Source organism: Amblyomma americanum, chromosome 1, assembly GCF_052857255.1.
Source record: "Amblyomma americanum isolate KBUSLIRL-KWMA chromosome 1, ASM5285725v1, whole genome shotgun sequence".
NCBI classification, from domain to species: Eukaryota; Metazoa; Arthropoda; class Arachnida; order Ixodida; family Ixodidae; genus Amblyomma; species Amblyomma americanum.
This window is the reverse complement of record NC_135497.1, coordinates 213,738,600-213,762,496: the sequence shown is the minus strand read 5'-3', so window position 1 is coordinate 213,762,496 and position 23,897 is coordinate 213,738,600. Positions and strand designations below refer to the sequence as shown.

Below are 23,897 nucleotides of genomic sequence, written 5' to 3'. Positions count from 1 at the left end.
CAAATTATTGCACTAACTGAAACTTGGCTCTCGTCACAGGTTCGTGATGACGAAGTCTTTCATAACGCTAACCAGTTTGCAATATATCGATGTGATCGCACTTACAGACGCGGAAGGAGCGTTCTTCTAGCTATATCGAAAAACATACCGCCATCTTGCGTCGATACTAACATCGTTTTAGAAACTGTTTGGGCTTTGACTACTCTTTACCATAATAATATTAATTGGTTTTGAGGGAAAGGAAATGGCGCAGTATCTGTCTCATATATCGTTGGACACCTGAACCGCGCCGTAGGGGAATGGATAAAGGAGGGAGTGAAAGAAGAAAGGAACAAAGAGGTGCCGTAGCGGAGGGCTCCGGAACTATTTCGACCACCTGGGGATTTTATCGTGCGCTGACATCGCACAGCACACGGGCGCCTTAGCGTTTTGCCTCCATAAAAACGCAGCCGCCGCCGCCGGTTTCGAACCCGGGAACTCCGGATCAGTAGCCGTAAGAAAGTTATGATCGTAGCATGTTATCGTCCTCCCTCTACTGAGCGCTCGTTCAATAGTGACCTTCACGATGAAATTAACATCATAAGCCCTATATTTCCCTCAGCTACATTGATTTTACTCGGAGATTTTAATCTTCCTAACATAAGATCGGATTCCGAGCCTCCTACCGTATCTCTCTTTTCTTGCGATGCCAGTGAATTTCTAGATTTACGCTCCATTTTCTCACTTCCACAATTAGTCGCCCAAGCTACCAGATCATCCGCTAATACCGCCAACATCTTGGATTTGATTCTAACATATCGGCCCGACAATTGCTTCCGCCATTACTTATTTGTCCAGCATTAGTAATCCCTCTTGGCTGAATTTCAACATTAAGGCGGCTGGTCCTAAGCCCGCCAAAAAGAAAAAGATCATTCACGACTATAACAGAGCTAACTTTGATGCAATTAATAACGAATTACCAGCATTTATAGAACTCTTCTTCAAGAATTTTGATTATCGATCTGTACAAGCCAGCTGGGATATGTTGTGTGATTTTCCAGTGTGTGGGCAATGTGTCAACTTTGCCCACACACTGGAAAATCGGGAACGTGGTTACATTCTTCAAATCAGGAGTTAAAACGTCGCCTGCAAATTATCGTCCCATCTCGCTGACCAGCACATGCTGCAAATTATTAGAATGCGTAATTTTCACAAACCTTGTTAATTTTCTCGAGACTAATTCTTTCTTCACGCCTACACAGCACGGTTTTCGAAAATCATATTCATGTGAAAGCCAACTTGTCTGCTTTACTAACAAGCTCCACCTTATTTTAGACAGCGCCTCAGAGGCAGACTGCATTTTCCTCGACTTTTCTAAAGCTTTCGACAAGGCATGTCACCGTTTACTACTTTTTAAACTTAATCAACTGAACATTGATCATAACGTTTTGAAATGGATCGAATACTTTCTTCATAACCGATCACAATTTGTTTCCGCTAACAACTACGATTCACCTTTCAGTGACGTTTACTCGGGAGTGCCTCAATGGTCAGTCATTAGACCGCTTCTGTTTCTCACATCAATGATCTTCCTTCCAAAGTAGCATATAACATTCATCTCTTTGCTGACGACTGCGTTGTTTATCGCGAAATAACATCATCCGAAGACGCTAACTTTCTTCAGACCGATCTTACCTATATTTCTACATGGTGCAATGATTGGCTCATGGACCTAAAAACTGACAAATGTAAAGTTATGCGAATATCCTGACATGCTAACACCCCTTCCAGGTGCTCCTTAAATAACGTCCACTTAGAATCTGTCACTACATATATATACTTGAGCGTCCACATTTCTGCAGACCTCTCCTGGTCACATCACATCGAGTACATTATTAACAACTCTAACCGCACCTTGGGCTATGTACGCCAAAACTTAACGAGAACCCCGTCTTCTCTTAAATTAATGCTTTACAAAACGTTGATTCGTTCAAAACTGAAATATGCAGCTGCTGTATGGGATCCCCACTACGAAAAACTTACAACTTTGTTGGAGATGGTCTAAAATAATGCCGCGCGTTTCATTTTACCTAACTTTAATCGAGGCGCAAGCGTAGCCAGCATGAAAACTTACCTCTCTTTACAGCCTTTAGCATGCCACAGAAAAATAATTCGTCTCAGCCATTTTCATTAATTGCACCATCATTCCACTCTACGGACCACACTCATTGCTCCTCCCCACTATGTTTTAAGCCGCACCGATCGTCGCCACAAGGTTGGAATTTCAACATTTCACACCTTATTAGCATTTCATTCCTTCTTGCCTCGTGCTTCACGTGAATGGAACGCTAACATTCTGTAAATAGCAGAAATTTTCTGTAATACTCATTTTCTTGTCTATGTATTTTTTGTATCCACTCCCATCTTTAATGCCTCTGGCCCTGAGGATTCAATAAATTAAAAGAAATGAAATGAAACAGCTGGAGCGAAGCGGAACTCTCTGACGTGTCAGTTCTCAGAACTGCTTGGCCGTGTTTACCTTATTGCAAGGATCGATCGAAGCAAAAACTCCCCTTCCCTATCGCCCTGCAGAATGTCCCTTCTCTTAAATGAACCGAGTCCTGACAAGTATACTGCGGCTGCCGTACGACCGCGTTTCGGCGTTGCCACGCGGTCGAGCGCAGACGGCGGAGCTAAACCTTTTCTTCGTGCGCATTTGCATTCTGGTCGGCAGCCGCATAATCTCAGCTCGCTTAGGTTGATACGGCAGGAGGTTGGGTTTCGAAAAACCGTTTTTGCACTTTAATAGTATTATTTTTGTCACTTTTGCCCGCATGCAACGGCCTCTGAAAGGCAGATCTAGTCGGGCGCAGTTATATACACACACATATATATAAAAAAAAGACCGGAGAATGACGCGATTGTTTCGTAAGCACGTGCACCAGTGTTCCAGTGTGGTCTCACAGGAATATAGTGGACTTGCTTTCTCCGGAAAAGCGCAAAAATAAGTAGGGCAAAAGGCCTAGTGAGAGCTGCTCAGTTACTTCCTTCCGCTGTCTCGACCGTTGCGTTGTTTGATCAGATAGCAGCTGAATGGAAGTGCTTCTTTCTCCCACCGCTCTGTTTTCTTTTCTCCCTCCTTCCACATGCAGGGTCGAGTGGCATCGAGCGTGAGTGAATTCTCCACTTCGAGTATTGACACTGCAGTGCGTCGCGGCCAGTGTTTGATGCATTGAGTTGTTCATCTATAACGGCCCTAGTAAGACCCAGGCAGCTGTAACCTCCGCAGTTTAAGAGGTTCTTGGCCGAGTTTGAATCCGTATTTATGGCTGCGGTGCAGTTAAGAGACAGCTTCTAGAACGCGTTTAACTTACGGTGCATCCAAGCAGGCAGCACCACAAGCACGACACACATTTCTGCTCCTCCTCCGCGGCTGTCACTGTACAAGTAGCGACGTAGGCGCTATTGGGCTTTGCTGCCTAAGATTACCACGAAAAAAAAACTAAAGAAAAAAAAATGTAACGCATGCGACTGGCCAAGGCGGATATCCAGCACACAGTTTTAATCAAGGCTACTTTGCGCTCGCATGAATTCATGCTGCACACGGGCCACTTCGTTGATGACGGTGTGCGCCAACTCCGAATTGTGCAAATCTGCTCTTGCCCTAAATAACGCTCGAATTGCTTTAAGGAATCCTCTAGCTTCCCGGCCAGCAAACTCTTCGGAGGTAGCGTCGATATAGTCTGTGGCTTCTTGAGGGCGAGTTCTAACCTCCATGTCCTTTATCATGGTCGGTACCACCCTAGCTCGTGGCTTCATTATTGTTTTCAGCTCAGGTCACATGATCGCTCACATGATCAGTAACTCGGCCATTATTGACTTTGTCCCGATAACTTGAGGTTCAAGAAAGAATCCGTGCTTTAAGCTAGTTGCCAATATTTGGACTTCATACAAAGATAGAATCGGCGTCCAAAAAAAATTCTTTAATGTTCTGACCTTAAATAATTTATCGCCTATTCTCCGGTGATATAATTCTGAACACTATATTTTAGATGGCTAGCGTGAACCCCTTTTGCCTGCTTTCTTGAGGTCAATATCTGTATTCTTTCACTTGTACATTTTGTACAGTTGTGCCGCCGCGGTGGCTCTGCGGTTGTGGCTGTCGGCTGCTGACACAAAAGGCGCGGGTTCGATCCCGGCCGCGACGGTCGCATTTTGATGGATGCGAAGTTCTATAGGCCCGTGTATTGTGCGATGTCAGTGCACGTTAAAGAGCCCCAGGTGGTCGAAATTTTCCGAGCGCTTCCCCACGGCGTCCCTCATAGCCTGAGTCGATCAAGGACGTTAAACCCCCCCATAAAACATTTTGTATGTTTCTATATTTTGACTTTTATACTGTATGGCTCGCAAACTTAGCACATTTTTGGCACGAATCAATTGCTTTATGATTAAATGAATGATGTTGCTTATGTTTTAGCATTTCTTTTTTTTCCTTGTCTTTGCTGGCGTTCTTTTCCACCCTGAAAAAAACCTGTCTTGCTGTTCGCAACAATTCAAATAAATAAATAAATAATTACTCGCACTGCAGTGTGAATAGTTTGCTTGTTTGGCGACTACGGTACGGGAGATCTTCGTTGACCCTTGCGCACTGAAACTTCAATCTGTAACTTCACTTACGAATAATTTTTATCAACCGAAAAAAAAAACTGCTGGGACTTTGATTTGGATCCTTAATATCACCTGCACATATGGCGTCTTCCGTCTTCTAAAATCACAAAATTGTATGATGGACGCTAACGTGCATGTCCCCATTGATAGTCGCGGTTTATACTGCTCAGCGCTTCTAATTTGGGGTAGCATTCTGTAATTTCTCATAATTTCGTTTCCTCACTAGCGATAACTGTCACCTGCGAAGTCAACGCTGATATTCAGTGCATGGTGTCACTGGCTGACACCATTATTAAAGGTGGGGCTTACCAAAGGCAACGAGCCAGAAGAATGGATCCTGAAAATAATCGTTATACAATACTTTGGGGGTTTCATTTTGCCCAACGGAGCAAACTGAAGAGCAGCAAATTGTCAAGAAAAATTCGTTATAAGCAGATTTGTCTATACTAATTTACTGAACATCGAAGGAATCCTTTCTGTCTCCGAATTTCGGCATAAGCGGGGGCCGGTGTTAACGGTGCATCATTAAAGGGCCCTGTACACAGGGTGCGTGTCAAGAAAAAAGTGCAGTCTAGTGTGATTTGAAGGTTATCCCGTTCGTTCCGATTGAAACCGACCAAATATTTTTCCTGAAGGGACGGTTGCTTCGTCCGCAACAAACACGACAGTTGAGGATCGGAAAACCCTGCGGCTAACTCAGATGAAGTATTTGTTGCAGCGATGTTGAGGAAATAAGTGGACGTTAGAACCAGAGTGTTGAACCGGAAACGAACCTGAACCCGAAACTGGAACCGAACCCGTATTGTTTCGCCGTCTTAGAACTGAACCCGAACCGGAACGATTCAAAGGAACCGTTCCGAACCTGGTCGGGACTCGGTTCAGCCCCAGAATTTTTGCAACATGGCATACTTTTTTTCAGACAAAATGAGAAGTTCTAGAGCGTAGATTTACCCAGAGAAAGCTATATGCGCTGTGAAGTACGAAAATGGCACCCAGTATGAAGGGAAACGCAACTGACAGGCAAATGAACGGTCATGTACAATTATGGACAAAAGTTTGCGAGGTGCGGATTTGCGGAAAAAAATTATTTCTGAGTTGCGCCACTTGCCAGTCATGATGGTATTTAAGCAACAACTAGCCTCAGTAATTGTTCCTTAGACGATACGCATTGACGGAAAAATGAGTAGGTCAGTTTAGAACGCTTCTATTTAATGGGCGGGTTAAGATTATTTTTCAATAGAAAAATAACATTGGTCTTTTTTTATGTTTCGGTGAAGTTTCAACAATACAATGGGTAAAACGAACAGACCCCCTCCCGAAACCATCCTTTCCCAGTGTTGTCTTTAGTCTGTCCCTGTTCTATAATATATAGTTTGCCTATTAGCACTTCAAGCCGAGGATCCTAAGTTTTAAGGATTGGATGAGTTTTGGAAACGAGAATTAAGTTTCGTCAAGAGATTGACGGGCTTTTTTTCAAATTTGTTTACACAGCCTGAAATATGCGATCCGATTTTAGCATGTTCATTTCTTTTTCAGTTTGAAGAGAATGGGGCCCTCAAGAATTTTTCATCTTCTGTCATGAAAATTGTTTCAGTGGTCTGAAAGTATTCAGCAACAGTACAAGCACGTTCTCGTTAAACCGTGCGTTAGACTTTGCTGCATGTGAACCGATTCGCCATTTCTAGCTGCAGCCTAGTTAAATGAAATGTCACACTGCGGGGCTGTGGCATTCTGCACTGCTTAGATTCTAGTACATCATCGTCAGCGAATAAAGCGATTGTTTTCGGAACACCTAATCACATGTCAACAACAAAAAACTAAAAAAAGGGAAGTTCTGAAGTGATGATCAAGTGAAGGCTTCCTTAAGAGTGTTGAACTCTGTAAACGCAGAAAACCACGTCTTTAGAACTTTGATTAGCTTCATCAAGCCACTGACATCACATAACTTGCCGATAATTTCCATATCGAGACCAGGCCTCTAGCTGAAAGAGTTTTCATGTTCTGAGAGACATTAGGGTTTAAGTGAGAAAAGCTTTCTTATGGACGGCTTGACAAGCTCGCACCCCCTACTACATAGGGACAGCGGCAGACACCTTACAAACGGTACGTAAATATCATAGCAATTCCATATAATCTGCAAATACATATATTACAATAATTCGCAAAGGAAAAAGAAGCAACACATTCTTGTACTGGTGTTAAGAAATATCAAAATTACACATATTTTAGAACACATTCTACAATAAAACCTAGAAACGAAGATATATACATACGCAGTAATGAAAAATTAAGTATATAACATATCAAGGTTCTTAATGTATCCATGCAATGTGACATATTCGTGACGGTTAATCAGCAGTCTTGGAACTATGCTAAAAAGCATTTGGGTTCCGTTATTAGTTCTTGATGATGAAACTTCTCAGTTTTCCATGTACCGCGTATGATATGGGTGGTAGTTTTTGCCTATTTTAGTTAGATTTAAGATGAAGTTATTTGGCTTTTTGTCCTTAATTAAGGCGTTACACAAACATAATTCATAAGTGTCCCGCGTTCACAAAGGTAAGCTCTTTCAGGATCGTGTAAATTGAGCATTGTGTGGGTGAGTTTCTGAAAATTCTGACAATTTTTTTTCTAAATACGTCAAAATGTTATGAGATTACCCCATGCGAGGAAGCAGCAGTGTAAAGTTGACAAGAAATTTAGTAGTAAAACAGAATTATAATTGATAAGGGAAGTAAATCGTGGTGGCTATAAAGTAGACCTGTAGTGCGAGCTGGTTTGTCTCTTACGAAATCGAACTGTAAATCTCATATCATATGTTAGGAAAATATTATTGGTAATGTTCTGAAATTATTTACAATATGTATTCAAGTACGTTCCAATAAAAATGAGTGTGTCCTTGTTCGATATGCTTTCCTTTTGTTTTCCTGACGGCTTTTGTTTTCTTGCCGTTTACAGTCAGACCATTCCTGTCTGATCAGTTAACCTTAAAGAGATTGATTTCCACGCCGAAAAAAAGCCTCGATATCATTATCTGCAGTAAGCAAGCTGGTGTAGTCAGCTCAGATTATGTATTTTACAGAAATATCTATTTGTGCCGAGTCATTTCTGAAAATATTAGAGATAAGTCCCCAGAATACTGCCTTGTGGTTCACTAATTGATGTTGTTTTAGTTATTGACAATAAATTGTTTAACAATACATACTGCTGATGGTTTGCAAGATAAGAATTCATCATACTAAGCACAACACCACATATATCATATAATTATAAATTTTCAGGAGTAAGTTTTGAGTTAAGGAATCAAAGATGGTCGAGAACTATTCCCAATTCAAATTTTTTAAATTCTTCAGGATATGTTTTTTTTAGTAATTAAGGCAAGCTTGCTTAAACTATTTTTTCTGGAAGAAAGTTCCTAATCTGTGAATACGTTATGGTTACTTGTAAATGACACAAAGCGTGAGTGAATAGAATTTCTAAGACATTTGAGAAAACAGGTGGTATTTATATGGGCCTGTAGTTGTCTAGGCTGTTTCTGTCTCCCTTCTCATAAATTGTATTGACTTTAGATATCTGCAACTTGAGAGGAAAGGCACCGGTATTAAGGCAAAGGTTGAAAATTTATGTTAAAGGACTGGCAATGACGATAGTAGAAGCTCTCTGATGCTGCTTCGCAGCAAGAAGGAAACGAATACTTTCACGCTAGGTGGCTTCGAGCCCCCTTGAGGAAGCAGCTGCGTGCAGTGACTCTCACAGTCACCCGAGTACTTGCAATGCTCTCGACGCTCCGAAACAGCTGCTGCCAAGATGTGGGCTGCGACGTACTTCTACTCGGCGACAAAGTCCCCTCAGGACTCCTGGGGCGAGAACTCTTCGGGGCAAGCTTTAACTTGCGCATGCCGGACGTAAGTACCAACCAAGGTAATTAATTCTTACTTCACCTATTACAAACTGTCATGGTGACGGGCACTCTCAGAGGGGAACGTGTGTGCAGCGGTTTCGTGTGTTTCAAGCCTGGACTGCGAGAAAACAGATTTCTGCTCGGATATATTTTCAACTGTAGTGCATCAAGAAGACCGTCAAGTCGTATTCAACAGGCAAGCGTAAAGTTTAAGGCGTTACGCTGGCCTGCTGAAATTACTTCAATGCAAAAGGATAGTTTCTTGCTTTGAGTCCGCCAAAGCGGATATAACATGAAACTTGAGATTAATCCGTGGAAAACAAGTGATTAGATAAATTAAAACACTGAACACTTCAGCCGCGTGAAACACTATTGTGAACTTCCACTAAATTTGTGATGGTCTATTAAATTACACAAACGGGCTGGAGGCAAATCGATTACGAGGAGGGAATACTAATTTTTTCGGACAACTCTGTTTTCTGCAATCTTCTTGACCAATTGGACGAATATTATTGAAAGTATGAAACACTGAAAACCACGGATTGTTTGCTAAAAAGAACTTGCGAAAACCAGATTTACTTGAATAATACTCACGTGGTTTTTCTACTCATAAATAGAATTTTGTTTTACGAATCTTCATGCCACTTGGGTAAGAAATAGCGAATTAAAAGTTCTTTTTAATAATGCAGCCAACCGACCTTCTCGCACTCTTAAGCAGGCATAGCACACCCCGTAGCAACAGGGAGGAAGCGGTTAACCTATTCCTATACATATACTATATATTAGACATGCAAGAGGATACAGTGAAAATGAAAGTTTGATATGTCTCCGTTCGCAAAACGCAACAATTTTCGGTATAACCGCAACCAGTAGCGATGCAATAGACAGTTTTAGCTGTGCGTACGCAAAGAGTTAGCGTACGCGAGGAGTTTGCGGGGACGGTAGTGCGCATGCGCAGAACGCAAGCGCAAGCCTTGCGTCTTGCGTACGGTAGCCTTGCGTACGCTAGCCAGCGGAGTTTGCGTTGCGGCGCTTGCGTGGCTTGCGTACGCTAACATTGACAAGATGGCGGCGCCCTGCTCGCCCGCTTCGGAATAAATACATGTCGCCGCTGGATTCTCCGACGCAATAGCTCGCCAAAATGGTAGCGGTTCGCTTTTATTTCGCCTAATCTTGCCCACACGTAGCGGTATAAGCGATAACTAGCCCCTGTTTTTCAGATAATTTGGCGATCTTCAAGCTCCTAGGCCTAACTATATTCGGTGTGTTTTCCTCGTAGCAACGACACCTGGCGAAGCAGTTTTCTAACTTTTAGCCAGATCTTGCATTTTCTTCGGTTTTCATAGTTTTTCTTCTTGGAACAAAAAAGGCTCCCAATGCACTCACAGTAGTTATCAGTAATCACGGATGAAATTTTCTTCAACCGAGCGTTGATGTGGTTTGACTTCTTGTCACTAGATGGCGCCACGTGTGCCTGAGGGACGCTACGGCACGGTCAGCTAAAACTATACTTCGGAGCGGACAGCGTAACGCACGCAGCGCCGTAGCTCTTTGCGTACGCAAGCACTTGCGTACGCACAGCTAAAACTGTCTAATGTCACCACTTATCCAAGGATTTCTACATGCCGTCATGAGCCGTCTCTGCGCGCCGCCTGAATGACGCGGTAAAAACGACCTTGAAGGTTCTCACACGAATTTCGGCTGAATAACATTGGTTTCGAAAGCATGATCTTTTCTTTTCATTGCACCCATTGCATGTTCAATTTTCTCAAGCATATACCGAGAATATGCGAACATTGAGAAATATACGTTAGTGCGAAAGTTCTCATTACTCTCATGCTTGCTGTGATTTGTTTTAAACCGCGAACTGAAGTCAGGTTTAAGCGTTCGTTTAGTCGGTTGTTGCTTTCTTTCTCTGTCGTGCATTGCTAACTACCGTTAAAAGGGCACTGAGGACAAATTGGAGTTCGCTTGCATACATAGGCTACCGCTTTGTAATAACAGAGACCAGGATCGCTGAAAATGGGGATTTTGTAAGCTAGAGAACAGAAGAACGAAATACAGGTGTCGCCATTTCTTGAGGATACGGATCCCAGAGGCTAGGAACCATCGCCATTCACCCCCAAACGACGACCACGCAGGCCTTTTCGCTTTTGATGTCACATGTTTGAAACCAGTAAGGGAGGAATTCTTAGATGCAGTTTTCTCAGCAGTAAGCGAGTCTTTTGCTGCCGGACATACGAAAGCTTACACACAAAAAAAACAGCCCAGGAACAAAAATTGGATGAAGTTTTCCTCAGTGTCCCTTTATGAAGAGAAGGCTCCCAGAAACTGCCGTTGCAACATGAAGCTTATCAGTGGATAACCAAGAGAAATGAAATGCGGCACATCCGAACAGCCTTATACCCAGTGCTGTAAAAACTGACAAAGCTGACCACTTTTATGGCCACAGTTAGATATCCTCGCAGGCCTGCAGGCCCACGCTTAGTTCCAACATACAATACGGGTGATTATGCCAGTTCTGCAAGTATTATACGTATAAAGAGTAAGAATAGTTCTCTCTCGTCCTCGACGTCTATACAAAATCAGTACGAATCGTGGCTGTATTGTTTTTGGGCTCCTTTTCTTTTTTTACAAATCGCACTGCTTGAACTGCTGAGGTTTTTCACACGTAATGAGGCCACTCAAAGCAGCGACCATCAGCTGCAAGGCTCGCCTACATTTTCTGCGTGTTTTATTCAACGCCGCGGCGCATGCCTTTTTTTTTTTGCTTTCGCTCCAAAGTTTAACGCGTGATGAAAGCTGAATGCTTCGGTTGCTCTCTGTCGTTCGCTTTTATTGTGCCACACACGCTTAACTATAACAAACCTAAGCTGTAGCAATCTCTCCTTCAACTGACTGCTCGTGAGAGAAGCTTTCAAAAGCCCGAAAGCTGAGATAATGTCAACAGTAAGCAAATTAGGGCGTTTTGAAAACCAAACCTGTAGGACTGCAAGCGAACAACCTCCGGTGGTATCGCCCCGAGGGATCTTTCTCAGTGCGCCGAGCACGGATCATAGCTGGTGACCCGTACTGAAAGCGATAGATCTTGGCCGCTTTGTCGCGTCGCTTGGCAGCTGGCACGCCTAGTCCTTTTCAAGTCACCTGCTTTCAGCTGCTTATATAAGCCCGCGGTGCCCGAGGGGAAGCATAATTCAACTGTTCCACGAGACCAGCTGAAGCGCCAATCCCGTCGCCATGAAGACCATTGTGAGTAGGCGCAAGCTACAGTCACAGAGTTAGTTACAATGTTTTCTATTGCGGAGCGAATGCCTTTTTTGCAAGTTGCTCGTAGCTCTATTTCAAATGGTCGTTAGTATATAGCAGGTTCATGCCTCCTCCCCACTCCTCAAATTCAGCGTATTTTGTTGCTTAGAAAACCTCCTTGTTAACATATACATCCAGTCGGCTGTTTAGGAACACTGTGGGGCACCAAACACGCTAACCATTCTTTTTGCGCAGAGCCCTGGAACGAACTTGCGTAATTTTGCGGTTAACGTGTATCCGCATTGTTGAATAAGTGCATTGGGCTGTTCGGAATTGAAGAAACATTTTATTTTACCGCACGAAAGCACCGCGGACGATGAACAACGCGCCTTAATTGCTGATACTTACATTTCTGACACTCATTGATGCTTAGAACTTCAAAGCCTTTAGTGGCGGTCAAACGGAAAAGCGAGAGTCATTTGGAGCGAGCGACATTTTCAGTTAGTTCCGTTCAGAGGGATGTAGTTTGAGGGGGAAAGCAAACTGGGCTGGTGACTGGTTATACGCCTCATGGAGCTGTAGTAGTCCTCATGTATGAGCAGCATATTTTACCTTGATTCTCAACACTTCCCTCAATGTTCGAACATATCCGAGCTCCATAAGGGCGAAAAAAGGTTAGATACTGGACATTGTTCGCAGCCAGTCGCAGTCAGAAGCTTCAATGCTGCTCGCCTCAGACTTCAGTCAGCTTCAGCCGCCAGAAAGCGCATTCGGTCAACTCACTTCACTTAGCTTCGATGGCAAGGCTTTAAGAAAACAACTGAACACAGTCCCACAGAACTAAAATTGAGGACGCATGTATTAATGATATTGATTTGCTAGAGCAGAGGCTAACAATCTACTCGCGTCACGTTGACAGGGCACTCCGGCCCATAGCGCGTAGACAGTGATTTTTAGTGAGTTCGTTACTTGTTTTGTCCATTTCCATTCCATGATGCGGCAAAACAGCGGTAAATGCGCTCATTTCCGGTAAACGCGCTCATTTACAAAGAAAAGCCTTTCAAAACGCGCATAAAAGCCATAACAATCAGTCATGAACTACTGCAAAGTGTAAGGACCTTTCAGTAACGCCAGTTTTACTTATCGCTTTCTGGCGCGAACTACAAATAGCGCTTTCTCTCAGCGTGTAGCATTGCCCGGCTGAAGTGACGCTTTATGTATTTGCTCAACTTGACACTACATTTTCTCGCATGAAAACGAGTGCCAGTACAGCGCACGTAACTGAGCCTATTGTAGTTTTTTCAAATACGGTACAATATTTCCGAACGCTCAGCTACTGCACATGTAATTACTGGAAACTTGTACGAAACCTCAGGAAGCTCAGTAGGCGATGCTACACTTGTGCTCTTCGTAGATGCAACTTAGCAGAAGAACGCTCCTTTTGCAGGCGGAGAACAGTCATTTCAGACTCAGTAGCAGTTCAAGAGGGTCAGTAAGGTGCTGTGCCAGGAACGGTGTGCTTGCAATTATGTCGCGTTATTTGCTTTGCAAGGTGGCCTTGTGAGTGGCGCTGATGCGACTTCTGTTCCATCCAGGCCATCCTCGTTACCCTTTCTGCGCTGGTCGCACTCGTAAGCGCCGGCTTCTTCGGTGGCTACGGCGGCTACGGCCTCGGCTACGGAGTGGGCTACGGTGGGTATGGCCTCGGCTATGGTCTCGGATATGGAGGCTATGGCCTCGGCTACGGCCACGGTTTGGGCTACGGCTACGGTCTTGGATACGGCGGCCTTGGATTCAAGTACTGAAGAAAAGCGAGCAGAGACTAAAAGCATGGGCATTTCCGACCAGAAGCCCAACAGATCAGTGTGAACCATCATCAATAAAGATATTGTTGACAGTTATGAGTAAGCTTTGCGCTTCACAGTGATTAAAAAGGAAGAAAGTGACAAAATAGTATGCAAAAGTATATGCTTAGATAAAGAAAACAGCTATGACGAACGCTATTTAACTACTTCAAAATTTAAATCGTTAGGCTATGAGTTGAAAACAGCGCAAGACGTTAACTTTTCAGCGTTTTGGAAAAGCACCTTCGGTAAAGCAGTGACAAGGCGTTAGTGAATAGTGGACGTGGTTCGGGACCCGATTGGCCACAGAAATGTCGCCACCGTCTGAAAGACGTTGAAGTAACGAGCGTTAGCTGTTTGGTTTACTAGACGAAGAAAGCGAAGAAGAACGCGCCGCTCGTCTCGAGAAACGGAATGTAAAACCCCTTGAAACGGGGTGGATTTCCACCATGCTCGGCTACGCGTGCACGCACGCCGCCTAGCGGAACGATCACAGCCTAGTGTCATCTGTCACAGAAATTACGATGCACGTCTACCCATTGTTGAATTGCGCCCCCTCATGATACGTCCAAAACGGAATTTGCTTCGTTTGGGGGGTCAAGGTGGGGTTAGCATTTGGCTTGCAGTGCGATATGGCAACGCTTCAATTAGTATTTGCATGTATACAATGTTTACCTATTATTTAACTGTGGTTTTATTTGTATACCACAACCCATAGGGTTTTATTTGCCTACCAAATTCGGTTGCGCAACTGTCCCCGGATGGGTGCACGCTGTTATATACCGGAATGAATGTATACATGTATAGCGGTCCCGTTACCCATTTTAGGATATTTTTGGTGAGGGGGGAGAGATGAAAGGGAACAACCAATTTCATGGCCGCCATGTTGGATTCGAGAAACTGAAACTATGCCGCCATTTCGTCTCCTGACGTCATACTCACATTGTTCCACCTCTATCCACTATATTGGACCGTGACGTCATCATTGGCACGCGGCAAGTGCGCTGTTTTCGAGTTGCAGCCACAGATGGCGCTTTGACCTCACGGTGGTAGCAGACCCCACGATATCTCGAAGCGTGATGAGTAACAGCTAATGCTCTTAAAAATTGCTGACTGTCGCGTCGTCAAGAGGCGGTGTAAGCATGAAATGCGCGGCAGGAAAGGCGTAGCATATTCTAGGGCTCTAAGGCGTACCATATTCTAGTGATTACGAAGAACACCATTGGGTCATAAGTGGCTAAACATCGTGTACAGAGCGAGCGATTTCGTCCAGCCTGTTTGCATAGGAAGATCTGCGTATCGAAATAAGCGTCACTACGCCTCCTATCCCTCTGTGCTGCGCGTTAGAAAGCCGCAGTCATTCATCCAGCGCACTGCACGCAGCCCGAGCAGCGGGCCCCCTATAGCGAAAGTAGCGACAGCACCGTTACAAAATATCCCTTACGCGTGCGCGCACGTAGCCGGGAAGAAGGGGGAGCGAGCGCGAGCCCGGCCACGCGGGCCAATTAGGAGCGGCGGCCGGCGCCCGTCCTGTGTCAAAGGGGTGGCGCCTGTAGCCACCCGAGGCTGTTCTTTGACCCACCGGCGGGGCAAAAGTAGGAAGCCGACGTGAAAGAAGAAAAGGGAACACAAAAACTCACCGGCGACAGGTAAGGGCCCCTGTTTTCGATCGCTGCGGCCCGAATCCTTCCGAAAGAGAACGCGACATTCAAACTTGCCGTCGCCGCGCCCATGGTGCGCACTTGGGCGATAACGGAAGCGTGTCAGGAGACTGGAAGATACTTGGCTATAAAAGCCGGGACTCCGCAACGGCGAAGAACATCGTCTGAGCTTCGCAGCGAGCAAAGAACGCAGCAGCACCATGAATACTCTGGTGAGTAGCACGCGGGCAGCGCCGCGCACAGCACTGCTCTGGTCCAGCGCTTTCGTGTTCCTGACTACCGCCCGCGCCTAAATAGGAGGCTTGAGACATGCACGAGAAGCATGCAGCTGTGAAACTTTTTAACAGGAGCAGAAAGGTTGTATGATCTACGCGGTCCGAGTTTTTACGTCAATAATTGCTCCGCATGGATTTACTGTGCTTTTTTACCTGTGCTACACCCAGTTGTCCGAACTAAAGTGAGCGTAAATCCGTGTGTCCCGAAATATCGCTTGCAATACAATAGGCAAAAAAAAAATATCCCGTAAAGCCATTCAGCGTTGGAACCTTATGAGACCTCAGCGTAATGCTGCTAACGCTCATGCTTTTCCGCCAAAAATCCCCCATATTCATGAATGCCGTGCAAGCTTCACCTCTCATTTCGCGAATCTCAGCTTCACATGTTATCGCGATGGTGCGAAAATAAATCTCATTCGTATTCGCAAGAAGTGACAATTGCACCAACTCAGCAGCTTGAACACTGCGGTATACCTTCGTCTCGTTGAAGTATTTGTAAATACAACCGACAAACATATAGGTCGATATGATCCTCTTGGGAAAGCTATGTATACTGGGTGTTTCACCTGAGAGTTTGCACGTTATTCAGGAATAGGCTTTTTGAGTTAGATGAGCGCTTTTTTCGACATAGCATTGTCAGCGGTATAATACATGTATGAGAATATGGCTAAGACATGCTAACTAGCAGGATGGTTAACTAATATTGAATAGTTAACTTTTAACTATTACGGTTAGGGTTCTTAATTGTTGAGAGGCGTGTAGCCCACCGTAAGCAATTCCCCTTAACAGTTTTTGGAATTTCGAAAACGCGGTTACCTTTGACGCCGTGGCCCAACAAATTTTGGCTGTATCGCGCCAAAATACACACGCTTTCGAGAAGCTTGCAGGCAAAGCAACCTCTGCAGTATACGTAACTCGTCGAAATAGCCAAAATGTTTTGGGCCATAGCGCCGAGGGTAACCGGGCTTTCGAAATTCTAAAACCTGATATGGATATTAATTGCGGCGTGGTACACGCCTCTCAATAATCAAGGAGCCTAACAGTCTTAGTTAAAGGTTATCTATTCAATATTAGTTAACCAACCTGCCAGTTAGCACGTCTCAGTTGTATTCTGATGTACTACACCACTGACAATGCTATGCCGAAAAAAGAGCTCTTCTAACTCAAAAAGCCTATTTTTAAAAATTGTGCAATGCCTACGATTGGAGGAGCGATCTGGTCCCCCGGTCCAAACGTTGAGTCAAATAAAAATGTTTCCTTTAACGAAGCGTATACTTCACTATATACTTTTTTAAGCAGTCAAGCACGTCATGTTCTCGCAGACTTTATATACGTCAGTGGTTATGATCTATTTATGTACAAACAGGTCTCGCTTCTGTATTTCCCGGCCGGTAGAGATTTCATAAAACCGGTTACTGCAAACTGAGTTTCGTTTTTTTATTTAAGAAAACAGCCTGGAAACACAGGACGTGCGAAGGATCGCGAAACTCTACACAAACGCGGATACTGCTTCGGTTTCTTCCTGCGTCCAGTCTAATCGCAGTTTTTCAACGTGACCTCGCATCATTTATACCATAGCTCTTTTATACATCATTTATACGATAACAAACAGAAGGCAAAGCGCAGAAAAAAAACGTGAAAGCTGTGTAGCGTCAGCGGTACTGTTTTTTTTTTTCAGGCAATCTTCGCAAGCATCTTGCTTCTGGCCGCGGCTGTTAATGCTGGCTTCGTGGGCGGCTATGGAGGCTACGGCGGCTACGGCGGCGGCTACGGCGGCGGCTACGGCGGCGGCTATGGATACGGCGGCTACGGACGTGGCCTCGGATACGGAGGATATGGAGGCTATGGAGGCTTTGGAGGATACGGAGGCGGATTTGGCAAGATAATTGGAATTGGCTATGGAGGATATGGTGGATATGGAGGCTATGGAGGCTATGGAGGCTATGGAGGCTATGGAGGTTATGGCGGCTATGGTGGCTATGGTGGATACGGTGGCTACGGTGGGTATGGTGGCTACGGTGGTTATGGAAAATATTGATGAACACCGAGCCAGAGTATCCCGCCATTCATTGAACTTTTCATTCCCATATCATATCACTACAATAAACCAGTGTGAAAGAACAGTAACAATAAATGTCCTGTTCCGCACAATATCGGCCCTCGGAGTTTTTATTGTTCAACACTATGCTTGCGCTACCCCTACAAGATGTCTCCAAGACGCTGCCTTCGCAAAAAGCATGCGCGGACACTAGGTTAGAATATCCCTTCCATTTATATTTTTCTTAGCTATACAGCACTGCACGCGCAAAAAAAATATTTCACTGCTTCCAATTGCGGACCTTCGAAAAAGACCACACTAGCTAGACAACGCTCATAATAAGTATAATAAGGGCTTAATAGCCATATCCTTCGGGGCCGTTTTTGTCATGATGCCTTACACACCGTGCGTGGCGGAAGATATAAAATTTTGATCGGTAATATGAATGTCATTACGGTGAGATATTCTAGAGAAAGAGAGAAAATTTTAGATCATATCGGTGACGGGGGAAGAAATGGTGAAAGAAGAATGCAAGCGTACACTCTAACAAAGATTAACGGCCTGTGGGGCGAGTTGGTGCATGATGTAATGAACGGCGGCACAACGACAACGGCACAAGAAAAGGACAGCACAAAAAGTAAAGGACAAAAGATGGTAGTGCACGCATGTGTTGTCCTTTTACTGTGCCGTTGTAGTTGCGCCGTTGTTCCTTCAATTTCCTCTAACAGACGCGCGTACATGCCTACGTGCACTGCCGCCTGCGTACACACACAGCCGGGTGGGGCATTTGCCGGCAGTCTCCGTAAGGCTAACAGCGCCTGCAGCCAGCATATTCTGTTCTTCCTCTTGCCGCCTTGAAGAAAAAGAAAACGACTCACACGGAGGGCGAATTGGCTGGGTTGGAACTATCCGCCTCACATCGGTACTCCAAGCACACACACAGACATAAAAATAACCAGCAGGGCGGTCACGCCATGGGTCCTGCGCCACTGACACGCATTGAAAGAGGCAACCTACAACGACTTTCGCGCCAAAGTAAAAATGACGTCGGCATGATAGCGAGGCTTCACGCGTATTACAGAAGTGGATTTCTCCTGCAGAGTGCTTAAGGCGACAACTATCGCATCAGATCTCACTCGGTGGTGCAAAGGATATGCACAAGAGTGGTTTCCTTAAGCCTCGTGCCGCTCACGGTTGCCGATTTCTGTGTTTATTGCTTCCGGGTTTTGCTCTATTCGTGCGAGAGTGACTGCTGCTTGAGCAAAACCAGTATACTTGGTAGCCATCTCTACTTCCTACAAACGACGAGAGTTCCTCTGTTTTGCATTCTTTCTATTCTAGTAAGTTCTTGCAATTAAGAAGCGGCAGTGTTGCGCGAACTTGAACTACATGATCTTGTTGTAGTCAGTATATTCATTCAGTGTATTTATGTCGATTAACAGTAGCGCTGTCGGCAAGCAGTTCTTCAAACAGGTATATAATTGCACGCGCTGGTTATTGCGGGGCGAGTCATAGTCATGAGCTGGTCATTACGAAGTGATAAAAGAAAACACGAGTTCGGACGGAAAGAATGTTGGCGATGGATGTTTTGCGCTTTGTCGCGTGTTTATCGAACGAAGGCAATGTGAACAATAGTAACTGGCTGCAAGGATAGGAAAAGCGCAGTAACTGTCTCACTCACCGGTGGACACTTAAACCGCGCTATGACGGAAGTGATGAAGGAGGGAGCGGAAGAAGGGGGAGGGGGAAGAGATAAAGTGGCGCCGAAGTGAAAGCCTTCAGATTAGTCTCGACCTGCTGCACTTTAACATGTGCCGACTTCGCATAGCACAAGCGGGTCTTCTGCGTTTCGTCTTTATCAGCCGAGACTTGATCCCACGTCTGCAGGTTCAGCCGCCAAAGGTCATGCCAATCTACTGCTAGCTGCATTTTACTCGAAAGGCTCTTCTTTTTTTAAAGATTTTAGGCCATCTAAGAAATTTGGAATAATTCGTAGGCACAAAATTTGGCAAGCAGCGCACCAGCTCTCAAAGACAGATGACCTCTACGTTAAGAGCCAGCTTGCTGGTATGCCACGTGTGCGGAAGATTGCATGAAGAAGGGGTAGCGCAGCTCGGATATCAAGATTGTCGTACGAGCCTGTGCGATGAATAAGGTGTACCTGCTTAAGGTGTACGCGATGAACTTAACGTGTACGTCCGTACGGAGACACGTAACAACCGAATAAAAGTACGGGGGCGTTTATAATTATTATCACCAGGCGATGACACTGCGTTAGTATTAGGTCTTGTCCCTGATTTTAATGGCTTCACTTGTACTTTTTAGGCTTTCTTAATATTTTCTTATACACTTTTCCACGTGTACTTCTCTTTGCCATCTATGTCTTCTGGAAATTTCTGAGGTACTCTGCTGGGCTCTGTGCTGAGTAATTCGTAGTCATGTTTTCAATTTTTTTGCTTCATGCTTAGTCATTTTCATTTCTGTTGAGCCGTTATTAGTCATTTTCACGTTTTCTGAGTCATTCGTGGTATTATTACTCGTGTCATTATCAACTTTAGTCATTTTTGGGGGTTCTTCCCGTGGCAGCCACCTCGCAGCGCTCTCTCCTCTCTACTAGAAGTGATGAGGGAGATTTCTCCCTCCCCACTTTGCCCCCTGCCAACCGCGGCAGGTGGCAAATGTGCACAACCCTCATTGCCAGCAATAGGGGACAGCGGTCAGCCAGTGCTGCTATGATTAGCAGCCTATCACTATCTGTTCTGCAGCCACTCGATCATTCTCTTTCTTTCTTAAGACACGGATGACGTAAAAGTGCTGTTTTTCAAATTTCTAAGCCATGCGCCACGTGCTGGTAGCCAAAGGAACTAGAAACACTTGTCCCGAATTCGTGGCAATGATGCTGGACGCCGGAAGACGTCAGACACTTTTTCTTCACGATGGGGCTTCTAATGTTGATGCATGAAAACCAGCTCAGTTTTGATAACTCGTGCATAAACGTGCCATTAAAACTGCTCATATAGCCCTCAATGATGGCTATTTCTCTCTAGACAATAGAAAGTTTTAGGATCGTGTATACTGTCTATAGCCACCGCTGACGTCTACACCCAGCTTATAATGAGAATGCGCAGATGGCGGCTTTAGACCAGGCGCAGGCCATCTACTCATACGCGTTGGCGGTTGGAGGTCGCGGCAAGCGGTGACGGTTGACAGTATACGCGACGCTAAATGTTTTTAATGGCAGAACGTTGTCATAATGTCAGAACCCCCGAAACAGGGCTTTTACTGGGTTTAGATCGGTGAAAAAATCGGCGTCCCGCTGGTAGGTCACCCGTGGAAATCGCAGGAATCTGGCCCCCGCAAAAAATAGGTAGTTTTTTTCGGTGTCCGAAAAAAAAACACGGACAAATGCTCAACAAACGTTTTGTATGCCCGAACAAGAGATCAGTTTCTGAAAGGCTTTCATTTGAAGCGTTCGGGACTCTTGTCGCACAAATTTTAGCCGTCGGCACCGTTATAAACTTAACACTCCCAAGTTAATTGGTAATGTAACCCCTTTGGAGTTTAATGTGGCGGCTCTGCCTTCGGTATGCTGATAAAGTCGGCTAGGGCAATGAGCCCATTATTCCAATTCTTGCCGCACCCTCTAAAGAAAAGAGATTTCAACGCCGCAAGCTCGAGATCTGGGCGGAAGATTATTGGTAAATGCGAATGAATCGATTACATTGCGCACCCAAGCGCGGCTGAGTGGTGCTGATTCCTGAGGTGAGATTTCACTTGCATCGGCAGGGTACGACGAAACAACGGGAGCAAAACTCCGTCCATTCTCTCGGCACCACGCGAAATCGCTCCGAAATCGGCATAAACAGCGTTACCGGTCGCGATACGCAAATGACTGAGAAACAAATGATGGGTAGAAAAGTGCGCCGCTAATAAATGGCGTTTCTCAATATGTGGGCCCTCAGGCTCACGACAATGACACCTGTTGTGACGAGAACCTAATCGACACCGGCGGGCGATGAAAACCGCACGAGTTCCGTAATTTGCGGTATATAGCCGGCAGACTAGGCATGTTTATATGTTAAAAGTTTGCGCTGTGTGGACTATACAAGAGCTTGTTCTTATTTTGTTCTCGTAAAGGAAAGTGCTATGCATAACGTAAATTTCACTATCACGAGGTTTTTTACTACTATACTTGCGCTCTGTTTGTTTCCATGAAATTGTGAATTTTTTTTGGTTTACGCATGATTACTGACCGCAGCAGCAGTCTACATTCAAAAAATTTCGCTCGTGTTCTCCATACTGACCAGAGTGCAAAATAATTCGTGGCTTGTAACCGGCGCCTAACTTCACAAGGAGCCCGCACAGCCTTGCCGGCGTCACAAACTGCCTGTAAGCAGTGTGCTGCTGTGCGCTTCGCCTCGCATGAAGAAAGAGGGTCAAGTCAAGTGTGCAGATGCCTGCTATCGAGGGTGATAATGAGAGCCAAGAAGACAGCGAAGTCAAACCTTTTGTCGACATCAAAAATGATAGACCTTGTTTACAGCAACAACCTGGATAATGTTGACTGGGAGAAGTTCTGAGACAGTTTTTTTGTGGCGCGCTGGAAAGAAAAAAAAACGTGCACTCTGAAAAGAAACTGGAAATAAACACGCTGACACTTCGCCGACCTTACGAGTTCGTAGACTGTACACGCGCTCCTGCGGATTGCGTATCGGCTGCGGACATTATATTGAAGTAATTGTTTTTTAAAGAGAATTGAACACTGCGGACTGTACACCCAGTGTGGTCTATGATCCTTAACCTACGGTATACGCAGTGCATTTTTGATGAGGTAGAAGGTCGTTACGAATGAAATCTGCACATCGTTGTTTAATTCACTAAAGGTTAAGCGTTGTTGAGCGTTCAGTATAGACGCTCGTGCGCCCGATCGGGCACGTGAATGAGACGTGGGGTTCTTGACATTGCCAGGGTCTGCGAATTAGGTTATATATAGAACGGTTAACCTAATTTCGGTGTTTCACTAACTGAATTTCGCGTTTGCCTTGTCGAGAGAGTTAAATTGGCGCCGTTTATTTCCAGTTTTCTCTATTAGGCGAGACATTTTGAAACTTTCGAAAGCAAATAGTTTTTATACATATCTGGCTAGTTAAGCTGTCTCACTGTGCGGAAAAAAAGCGCCCACGATATTTATAAAAAGGCTGTCATGAATCGGTCTGAGAGTAATGACTGAAACAACAACAGAATAAGTGCCCATTTATGACCCACGTCTCTGCAGGAAGATCCTAATTTTAGAAGTAGGTGGTTATATATATTATCTTTATGTTTTCTTCTCACTGTTTATAGTAGCTGTAAACCTCTTCATACCTAATAAAATGTGCCGGCTTTTGTAAGGTCGGCGCGATACTTGTTTCTTTTTTTTTTGTATTTCGAGAGCTTATCAAGTCCCTGATTATGATAACTGCCTCGAGTAATCCGCCAGGGCTGCTGATTTTTCTCGCCTATTCCTTGGTAGTCAACGGTTTCCAAGCATTTATTTCTTATCGTTATTGGAAAAGTTGCAATGTATGACACAGTTGCCTTGTGGCAGGACATATCGTGCAGTTGATTACGGTATTGTAGGATTTGCCGTTTGTCGTGCGCGTCATTCAGGGCACCCCATTTACAACTGTGGCGACCGCTGTGTATGTGTTTCATTCCAAGACGTTCTGCAGCACACTTGGAAGGAAGCTGTCGTACACGCAGCTAGATCCCCCCTTGAGCCCCGAGTACTGACGGACGGAGCGGATTCCGCGGCTGAACTGAGCACAGCAGAACAAGGAAACGAATCGCAGCCGCTGCTGAGGACAATGATGCTCAGTGCGCGCGGTGGTGTATGAAGACGCCTTAGAGGAGCGCACTACGCCACGAAACCGGGAGAAGGCACACTTCGTTAATAGGAAGACTTAGCATACCGCAGACGTACTAGCGTGTACGCCTGTCGCGCACGCGCAGTGGTCTTACCCGGCTGCAAGCTTGCCACTACGCATGAGCAGCTCCCGTACGTAAAACAGGTATAGGTCTACGCGAGTACATCTCCGCTACGCTAAATCTCTCTAACGTCTCCTCCGCAAGCTCTGCCGCGCGCGGGAAGCAACTGGTCATTCGCGTTGCGCCCTTTTGTCCCTACTCGACGGTGCCGCCTCCACGCGGTTGTTGTTTTTCGCGGCGTTCCGGTATGGAGTATCGTCAACAAGTCGGTTCCTATGACAGCTTCGCAGGTGAATGACCGCTCGTTGGCGCATGTCA

At 45.1% G+C, this 23,897-nt stretch overlaps 1 protein-coding gene and 1 long non-coding RNA gene across 2 annotated transcripts; both read left to right on the top strand.

The window, feature by feature from the left end:
• Positions 1-11,681: 11,681 nt before the first annotated feature.
• On the top strand, positions 11,682-13,698 carry LOC144095006 (uncharacterized). Its single transcript, XR_013306657.1, has 2 exons — positions 11,682-11,797; positions 13,390-13,698. It is a non-coding gene; the product is annotated as an uncharacterized LOC144095006 (long non-coding RNA).
• A 1,581-nt stretch (positions 13,699-15,279) lies between these two features.
• LOC144115675 (uncharacterized) lies at positions 15,280-17,612 on the top strand. The gene is made up of 2 exons (XM_077650139.1): positions 15,280-15,511; positions 17,253-17,612. The coding sequence occupies exons 1-2, from the start codon at positions 15,500-15,502 to the stop codon at positions 17,610-17,612; spliced, it is 372 nt and encodes a 123-aa protein (XP_077506265.1). The 5' UTR covers positions 15,280-15,499.
• Positions 17,613-23,897: the final 6,285 nt, after the last annotated feature.